The sequence below is a fragment of the Fomitiporia mediterranea genome, assembly GCF_000271605.1.
Source record: "Fomitiporia mediterranea MF3/22 unplaced genomic scaffold FOMMEscaffold_1, whole genome shotgun sequence".
In the NCBI taxonomy this organism is placed as follows: domain Eukaryota; kingdom Fungi; phylum Basidiomycota; class Agaricomycetes; order Hymenochaetales; family Hymenochaetaceae; genus Fomitiporia; species Fomitiporia mediterranea.
Window position 1 is genome coordinate 6870358 of NW_006760386.1, and position 9766 is coordinate 6880123.

Genomic DNA, 9766 nt, shown 5'->3' on the forward strand with positions numbered 1-9766 from the left:
ATAGATTGATCACCCATTAGTAATGATTAGAGGTTAATAATGCTGAGCTAGAGTTCTTACTAAGTAGGACAACAAAGGTAGCCTAGTTGATCTGGCTAATCTCTAGACTTGTGACTAATAGGGTTTTGTATATAAACTACTTAGTCCCAAGTCTTGAGTTAAGCTTTTCCAAACTTAGTTACTGTATTTTACAATTTCTAACAAATACATCTCTATCTCTACCTCCTGTGTACTCCTGACAAGCTTGACAGGCTACAAACTTTGACTATATAAGATTCATACATAATCTAACTTACTTAGTAGTCTTATTAGTAAGAATATACTATAAAATCTAGAGACAGTAAGATGATTAATAAGGTCCTTAGTGTGTAATATGTAGAAAATGTAATTCACTCACATATTAGAAGTATCACCCTTGTTTCACTTTAAAATCTGGCTACTAGGAGGTATTAATAACATAAGACAAGAGAGTTATCTTATTATTATTTGTCTAACAAGCTTTCTCTAATATAGAGAAGGTAAATGTCTTAATATTAGTAGTAGCTTTTAACTTTAGATTAAGACTATCTGTTTCCTTATCAGATTTGCCTCCTTCTTAAGTATTAATACTAGATTTTAACCCCTGACCTTTTTTTTACTTCCCTACCAGTTTCTTTACTATTTTATCCTTCTTTACTTTCTTTACCTTAGATTTTCCTTTCAAATTTTGTTTAAATCTTGTAATTAGTATAGAAACAGTAAAGTAATTAAAATTTACATACTAGGTGCTAGAATAGCCTCTGTCTGATCACTACTAGAGTCCAAATCCTCTACCCTATCTATAATATACCTTTTAGCTCTTCTTAGTAAGATTTAGTAACCTTGATTGTTAATAAGAAAATTCAGAGTACTAAGTGTCTAAGAAGCTTGAAAAGGAGTGCCTTAATTTGCTAGAGAATGTCCTAGCATTACTGAAGGACTTTGCTAGTAAAACTAAGCTGTATAGAGTGTATACTAGTACCTAGATTAACTATTGTAAGTAAATGTATAACCTAGTGTTGAGTGTTTTTAAGGAGTATGTTTATATCTATATCTAGAGTGTATATAGTTTGGATCAAACAGTTGAGAAGTAAAGGTAGTAGGAGTAGAACTATAAGATAAGTGCTAGGAATGTTTAGCAATATTTCCCTCAGACTAAGAGCTGTCAGTTTGTATTTCTTGAGACATAGTAAGGGTAAGACACACAGAAATTAAGTAGGAAATGGTATTATTTCTTAGTTCTATCTACTTATAGTAATGATCACTGTATTTTTTATTTCAAGGTCTGTAGGAATGATGGATTAGTATACTTTGTAGTTCTCATTTCTAAACACTGTTTTTACTCTAGTATTTTCTCCTTCTAAGCACTATTTAATGTACTAAGAGTATAAATATTTGCCCTTTGTTTTTAGAATTGAGATGGGCTAATACATTGCAAAAAAGTTGCATTTCTTATAATGAATTGTAGGTTTTGTAAAGTACTATAAACATAGTATATACATTTTAAAGGAATTATAATACTTGCAAATCAATTGTAAAGTTTGTATAAGACATATTAATGTATATAAAGGCTACATAAGTGTTATGAATGAATACAATCTATTAAAAATATTATACTACTTTTGTATAACAGGCAAAAGTATTATGTTTGTATTGTATTTGTATAATAATATTAAAGAAAGTGTTATATCTACAATATAATAATATAATAATTATTATTGTTGACTTGTAATCAATACAAAGGCATATATAATAGTGTAATAACACTTGTTGTGTCATTATTATCTCAATAAAAGTATGCTATAAGTATATAATAAGTATATTATACTTAGATTATCTATACAAATAGTTTGTAATATTTGTAAAAGATATTTCATCTACTTGTAATAATTATATCAGTGTGTTTAGAAAGCTATATGCATGTCATATTACTTTTCACTATATCACAAAGTAGATTAACAATTTTATTTCATACTTAAATACAATGTTTGAAATGTTCTATTACAGTAGAAAATGTCTTATTGTATCACATCATAATGCATAGACTCTTGGCCAGACCAAAACTCAGATTCTTAGCCAAAATGTATTGTCATAATGCATAAATCGTATAATGCATTGGGTTTAGCCATCTCCCGACGTTATGCAATAAGACATTTTCAACTGTAGTTGGTGACTGATACTTAACTCGCTTATGTAATCAGCTGCTGAAGATCGAGAGCATATAATGACGCACTTATGCGTGCCACTCTTTCTCTTCAACCTCCACCACCTCTCTAAGTCTAACCCTCTGCCCTGCCACCATGTCGTCACTTTTGTTCTCTCCAGTCTTCCTCCTCTTGCAATCGTCCTACTAGCTGCCACTCCGCCTTCAACAACGTAGACAATAAACATCGCTGGACTCGTCTCTCCAACCTACTGTTGCGATGCCTGCGCTGAGTCCATCCCGCGCAGCTGACTACACCGTACCCTCCCAGTCTCAACAATGTAAAATGTAAGCAACCGGTTCACTTCATAATAACCTGCACAATAATTGCTCATTCCTCTCCTCCCAACTTTGTCTTCCATCCCTCCCGCCGGTTGCGTTGCCTCTCCTTTGTTGCCCTCCTTTTTACGCTCGCCTTCCTTTCTGCATTCGCATTCTCGCATCTGCATTGTTGACCAATGCCGAACGACTTCTTCAAAAATTTCATGCATTCGCGTACTTCTTCCCGCTCTACAGCGCAAGCAACGATCGACGAGCACACGCTCGCGACAATGTTCATGTACGACCACTCCTATTGTACCACCCTCTCTCTGACGCTGGACGTGTTCTACTTCTCGATACATTCCATGTTTGACATCACTCTTGACAGGCCCACCCTGCTTGTATTTACATTCCTCAGTGCTGCGGATGACACCATATCGACCGGATGCAGTGGCCCGCCACTTACCCCACCCGAGATGAGTTGAATCCGTCCACACCTTCCACTTCACCCTCTCCCTTCGAGCCAGAACGTCCCAGAAGTACCCTTTACAATCCGCAACAACTACTCAATTCACTGTGCCTCTGATTGCTCGTCGTAGTCAGAGTATGCAACGCGCACGTACAGACACTGCTTCGCCTGATGCTCAAATCAGCTCGTTCAATGCTCCAGGTCTCAACCCTGGCGCACACTCGCTGCACGCTGTCGCGGTGCATCCATCTCCTCGGTCCAATTACCCACTCACGCCAACAATACCAAAGCCCACGCACACACTCTCAGCTAGTCAATCTCACAATCTATCTCATAAGCGCAACCTCAGCCTCTACAACCCGCCCAACCTCACAACCCGCACGCACTGTAATTCAACTTGCAGGGACCGAGCGACGACCAAAGCGTAGTGACGAAGACTATATCAAACGGCCCAAGAATGCGTTATTCTGTCTTGCCACAACCATTGTATACGAAAATGAGGTAGAGTACAATGTATGGACTGTGGTAAATACGTAGTTGTATTTGTATTATATATTTCAATCAATTTAATTATTATTCAATATTCAAGCAAGAAGGAATGTAAGCAGAGTAACAATAATCAAAGTTATTACAATGCCTTGTAAGTCTTGTAAGCAGTCACAATATTTGTTAATTGTAATAAGTATGAAATGACTTTTTCATTTTAGGAGGTTGGATATAAGTTTATTTACATATTGTCAAGACTTACAAACCCTATTCATATTGACAATATATACATACCTTTTGTGTCTTATATAGCTTTTTATAATTTTCTCATTTTGGGAGGTTGGATATATGGTCTTTTGTATTTTTTAGATAATTTATATAATTTATAAGTTTATAAGGTAATACAATAATTCAGACATTTTCGCAATGTATGTACACTTGACCATTGCATTCTAATCATCACTTCTTATTCCCACAAGAACCTTTAATTTTGCTTTATGCATCTAAACTGATTATAAGGATTACGTGTTCATACAGGGCGTCGCCTATTGTATAAGCAAAGTTACAACCTGTAGCCTAGTTCATCCACCTAATACAGTTGCTAACAATTTTGCTCTGCTCCAAAAGTACTAGCAAGTTTTCATACGTAGTTCCTTGGATTTACTAAAGGCATTGAGTATGCACAATTAAAAATGTTAAACACTCTGAGCTTAATTATTTTGCAGTCTTATTGTTGTGCATTCTCACTTACTATTGACAACAATACAGTCCAGCATTCTCATTTCAGATAGGTATTCACTATGTGGATGACTTTTGCATTTCTGAGATGCTTCCCCGCGTTGAGATGGACACGGGGAGTCAGATAACTGATACACAAGTCGGAACTGCTCGTGCGTGCACAACAACCGGCATATGAGGAACAAGTACTAGAGGTATCCACGGATCACCGTGTCGGATGTTGCCAGAACTGCTCCTGCATCTCGAGCATTGGACCGCAGGTCACGCAAAGGGATCTGGTTTACAGGCTTTTGGAATGATAGCATACGTCCGTTTCCCCTATCTATAGGATAAAGGGTAAACGTGACAGTCGTCATTCAGTAGGAGCTTTTGACGAGAAAGGCTGCGTTTCTGCAAACTAGAGGATGATGTGGAGAGCAAACTTCCCACCAAACCCGATAATTTTGAGAATTGGTTAGGTCCTGATGAGAAAGCTTGGGACGTATGCAAGCCAGGATATGTGCAAGCCATACCGAGCAAAGGATGCTCATGTCCGACCATCGATATGTGGAATGTTGTTGAAATGAAATGCAATCAATGAAGTTTCCTTACCTTACCACGACCTGAGAAATTTCGGCATTAAGCGGATTACGTCATTGCTCATCTAGGGTTTGAGTCAATGGCAAGGGGATAATTATTATCTGTCTTTGACTTGTTTGTTTATTAGTAAGTACCACAGTTTGCTGGCAATCATGGCTTGTTAGTTTTGTCGAGATTAATACTGATGACGCGAACTCTACGTCATTAAATTGATTCTTCGAGGACGATATTTCTATCGCTGTTCCGTTCACGCATAAAATTACGAATACAAAGTTTTCCCTTCGTCACGTCTCCCTCCGATCATTCGTAACAGGCCACCTCGTCCGGATGATCTTGATTCGTTTCTTCGGTGGCTCAGCTTGAGCAGACACATTTTCTTCTTCCGCAATGCTAGGAGCCTTCGCCATAACTGGCGCGACACCGGATACAAGAGAAGCGGGGATTTCAGCATTCCCACCTAGTCGCGTCGCAGCGTTCGGATAACACAACGCGTTCTCCTCTGCAATCGCTTCTTCGTCATCTTCGTTCCAATCACTCGTCGTCTCCCATTCGTTGTCGAATTCGATGTCGAGAGGGAGTGGGGGGTCAATCGTGCTCGCTTTCGAACTTGGATTTGTTCGGGGATCACTCGTAGAAGCTGAGGTAAGGGCAGACCCCGCCACAGTATCGGTTTGAGTAATTGAAGAAGCGGGGACAGCGCCAGGAGATTGATCGGGGGGTAATGGTGCGAACGACGCTAACAGCGGCATTGCCTGCATATGCGAGACAGGCTGGACCCATCGACGCTCTCGTAAGCGTTTGTGTCGCTCACGATCTTCCTCAATGCGCTTGAAGACTTCCGGTCGCGAAAATGTCAAGGATTCTCTCTCAGCATCAGACGCGACCTGTACATCCGAGACCATAGCTGCAGCATGCATGCCCGCCTTTTGCGATTCAAGCTTGGCAAGCACATCGTCGATTTTTTGTGGATCTATTATGCGCTTGTTACGCCAATTTTCCAGAATCTAAGGCAGTAAGTTCAGTTCGTAAGTTGCTTGTTCCAAGATAGTTATGGCGACATCAAAAAGTATGAGCAAGGCATATCAGATATTTAGGTGAACTCCGAAAAAAAACGCGAAATAAATTGCAATAATCCTTACCTGGACAGCGCTCATAAGGTTAATTAGCCCCTCTCTGCTCTGAGGAACAACATAGTCAACGATCATCGCGAGATCGCGTGCCACGAAATCGACATAGAGATTGTTGTTATAATTTGATGGACCGAACGACGCTTTGCTGAGAAGAGATGTCTCGCACAAAGAGTCGAGTAAATAAAGAATATTTATTCGAGTATTCAGCGAGCCCTATAAAACTGTTCATCAGTATCCTGTTCATGAGTCGGGAAGAAAGTAGAAATAAAATACCTTCTGACATTCTTCAACAACACAGTCCCAGAGATCCTCACCGCATCGGGAGAAATATTTGAGTGCATATGCAACTACTTTTTGGATAGACTGTTGAGAGCTGCACTGCGCGACATGTGGTCAGTCCATCCATTCAACACATCATCATCAGTACGATTCGCAATGATCGTTAGAAGACACAAAACGTATATAGGGGTTATTACTGACGCGTTGAGCCTCCGTAGGAGGGAGAGGAAATGCATCCTGACTTCGAATGGGTCCATTATTGACTTGCCACGTCGACACGGCTAGAACAGAACAATGCAGAACAGAGCGGAAATAGCAAGCCAAGCGAAATGGGAGGTGTGTGTTCTCAAGGTTTAGAATGTGTTTCCTGCGGTTCTGTGATGATGGTCAGAGGCAGAGAATCTGAGAGGCAGATCACTTGGACGGACGCGTGACACGTTTAGCGCGACGCGACTCAACAGCGAACCACCACGAGCCAGTCGGAAATAACATACATGATCTTCTGCCGACATATGTCAATATGTTACATGTGCTACTCTGTGCTTCCTAATGATTGATGATGCTTCTGGCTTGCTGGTATTCAGTATAAAATAGTCTCGAGGTCAAGGCTCTTGCTCTTCAGAGAAGTCGTACGCAAGAAAACCTCTCCATAGTATTCGTACTCCCGTCAAAATAATCATGAAGCTCGCCACTCTCTCTGCTATTGTCTCTCTTTTCACTCTTGGTGCTCTTGCGGACCAAGTCACCTTTGACCCCGTCTACGACAACGCAAACCAGTCACTCGCTACTGTCGAATGCTCGACTGGTTCAAACGGTCTCCTCACACGCAACTTCACCACGTTCGGCTCGCTACCGACCTTCCCCTTCATTGGAGGTGCATCTGCCATCGCAGGGTTCAACTCAGCAAACTGCGGCTCATGCTGGAATATTACCTTTAACGGTACAAGCATCGTCGTGACTGCGATCGATTTCGCGGGAAGCGGATTTAACATTGGCGAGATCGCTATGAACAATTTGACGAATGGACAGGCAGAACAAGTTGGTGTTGTCCAAGCAACTGCGCTACAGTTGAACGCAAGTGCTTGTGGACTTTGAAGGTTGGACTGGATTCTGCGTATTAATTGCACGCAAAACCAAACTGACAACATGCTATGTAAATAGGGAAGGGATGACGTCATGGACTTAATGTTGAACTTTTTCGTTCGATTTAAATTGGACTCTTTCGGGCATTAATGGACAGCTTCTGACCGATGTTTTCTTCTTAATACGTGATGGACGTATCAGATTGCAACGTGTACTCGCTTTTCAACTTTGATGTCTCGCATATACGCATATTCGCAAAATTTGTAACTTCTTTTCGTCGTGGACAATGGACAGTAATCGATGTTCGCTACACTTTTAAATGATTTCAAGTGTTGATTTGGTCTTCTCTGAGCAAGATTCGTCTAACCTACTGCCCAAGTACGTACAATGCGTTATACTTGCCCGCATTCCAGCACATGTTCAATCAAGTACACATTGCTACCTGCTCCAAATGATAGAGGTACTGTATTGTGCTTGACCAGAGCCGCAATATATTACTCGTCTTCAATTGAAGCCAGCTATAACGAGTAAACAATATTAACCTTTGCAAAAGTTGAGAGATAGTCCTATATTAGTTTGTGGTGCTAGACTTGCTGCTAGCTCTCTAAATGCAATGTGAAAAGTCACTCCATTTGTATTTGATACCGAGCTAGTGTGTTAGTGTTGTTTTCAGAGGCTGAACTGCTCCTAGACCAACTGTCGAATGCAACGGTACTTCTCTGATTATGTCATGCAAAGGGCTGTGATTACGATGACGTAAGGAATCGTTCGTTGCAAAGATGAAAAAAATCTATTTCTTCAGATATCACTTACAGTGCCAATCTTTCATCATGAAAAAGTCTTAAGTATTATACTTGCTTGTAATCTTGTATATTTTTTATATTTTATAAAATTTGTCCAATTACTTATAATCTTCCTGGGGGGTTAAGTAATGACAGTACAATGTTAGATAAGTAAGTAAGAATACTTTTAAAACTTGGCAATTTCCATTATAATTTTATAAATTGTCAAGTTATAAAAGTGATTATAACACTTTCTAAGTTTACAAGACTAAGACATACTTATTTATTTGAGAAAGTATAATATCTGCTTATAATGCTTATAAGTCATTACAAGCGTTTGAATCGCTTCCTTTTGCTTTGGATACAATTTTTTATCAAATAATTAATAAAATATAATTATATTTAATTATTTAATACAAAATAATAAATGATACATTATTTCTACAGTCCTAACCCCTGCACCACCAGCAGCCTCTGCCTTGTTCTTTCGTGAGTAGAATTCGTGTCAGAAAAGGATGAACACATTGTTGGGCCGTTTAATGTAGTCTTTGTCACTACGTTTGGTCGTCACTCGGGACCTGTAAGTCAAATTGCGTGTGTGTGTAGGATGAGGTCGAGTAGGTTGTGGAGGTTGAGGCTGTGCCTGTTAGACAGGTTTAGAGTAGTTAGCAAGTGACAATAGGAGATAAAAGGTGGACGTACCATGACAGCGTGCAGCAAGTGTGAGTGGTGCATACAGGTTGAGATCCGGAGTGTTGAACGAGTTGATTCAGGCTGCAGACAAAGCTGTATCAGTATGCATATGATTATATTCTGACTGACGTGCAATTGGAGGAGTAGTGAACTGAGTCGTTTTTGTGGATTGCAAAGGTGTATCTCTGGGACGTACCAGCTCGAACAGAGAAGGTGAAGTGGAACGTATGGACAGACTCAGCTCAAGAGGGGTAAGTGGCAGTCCACTGCTTCCATTCAATATAGTGTTGTCTGCTGCACTAGGGAATGTAAATGTATGTGGGGTGGACCTGTAGAGAGTGATGTTAAGCATGGAATGGGTAGGGAAGGAGAGTGTGTACAGTGTCAAAGAGAGGGTTGTACCATGGGAATGGTTGTATGTTGGTATTGTTGCAAGCATGTGCTTGTCGACTGTTGCTTGCACTACAGAGTGGGAAGTATGCAAATGTATGGAAACATTGAAGAAGTCGTTCAGCATTGGTCAACAATGTGGATGTGCAAATGCAAATGCAAAAAGGAAGGTGAGTGTAAACAAAGGAGGACAATGAAGGAGAGGCAATGCAAGTGGCAGAGCAAGGAGTGGGAGGGGTGGAAGGGAGACAAAAAGTTGGGAGGAGAGGGATGAGCAACTATTGTGCAAGTTATTATGAAGTGGACTGGCTGCTTACACTTTACAATGAAGGACGGTGTAGTCAGCTTAGTAGCATCATTGCAGGATCTGAGGCTCAGTGCAGGCATTGCAGCAGCAGATTGGAGAGACAAGTACAGTGATGTTTATTGCCTATGTTGAAGCAGGCAGAGTGCCCACTGGCAGGACACTTGTAGGCAGAGGACTGGGCTAGAGAGAACAAGAGCAACAACATAGTGTTGGGGGAAGAGGATTGGGGAGATGGTGGAGGTAGGAGGGAAAGGAGTGACAAGAGCAAGTGCATCATTATATGCTCTCAATCTTCAGTACTCAATTATGTAATCACTTCGATATATAGTTTTAAAATAAAACTAAATT

At 40.3% G+C, this 9766-nt stretch overlaps 3 protein-coding genes across 3 annotated transcripts; 2 read left to right on the plus strand and 1 right to left on the minus strand.

Annotated features, from left to right (window-relative positions):
• Positions 1–2679: 2679 nt before the first annotated feature.
• FOMMEDRAFT_151052 (uncharacterized protein) lies at positions 2680–3488 on the plus strand (the record flags this gene model as incomplete). Its single annotated transcript, XM_007262181.1, has 3 exons — positions 2680–2883; positions 2934–3021; positions 3082–3488. The coding sequence occupies 3 exons, from the start codon at positions 2680–2682 to the stop codon at positions 3486–3488; spliced, it is 699 nt and encodes a 232-aa protein (XP_007262243.1).
• Positions 3489–5038: 1550 nt separating this feature from the next.
• On the minus strand, positions 5039–6420 carry FOMMEDRAFT_101733 (uncharacterized protein; the record flags this gene model as incomplete). Its single annotated transcript, XM_007262182.1, has 5 exons — positions 5039–5348; positions 5409–5758; positions 5894–6097; positions 6158–6257; positions 6365–6420. 5 exons carry the CDS (start codon positions 6418–6420, stop codon positions 5039–5041), a joined length of 1020 nt encoding a protein of 339 aa, XP_007262244.1.
• Positions 6421–6806: 386 nt separating this feature from the next.
• FOMMEDRAFT_116755 (Cerato-platanin) lies at positions 6807–7553 on the plus strand. The gene is made up of 2 exons (XM_007262183.1): positions 6807–7260; positions 7325–7553. Exon 1 carries the CDS (start codon positions 6842–6844, stop codon positions 7256–7258), a length of 417 nt encoding a protein of 138 aa, XP_007262245.1. The 5' UTR covers positions 6807–6841; the 3' UTR covers positions 7259–7260; positions 7325–7553.
• The last annotated feature ends 2213 nt before the right edge of the window (positions 7554–9766 follow it).

Excerpts from the sequence above, each read along its gene's own strand:
- FOMMEDRAFT_116755 (XM_007262183.1), top strand. The coding sequence starts at position 6,842 with ATGAAGCTCGCCACTCTCTCTGCTATTGTCTCTCTTTTCACTCTTGGT.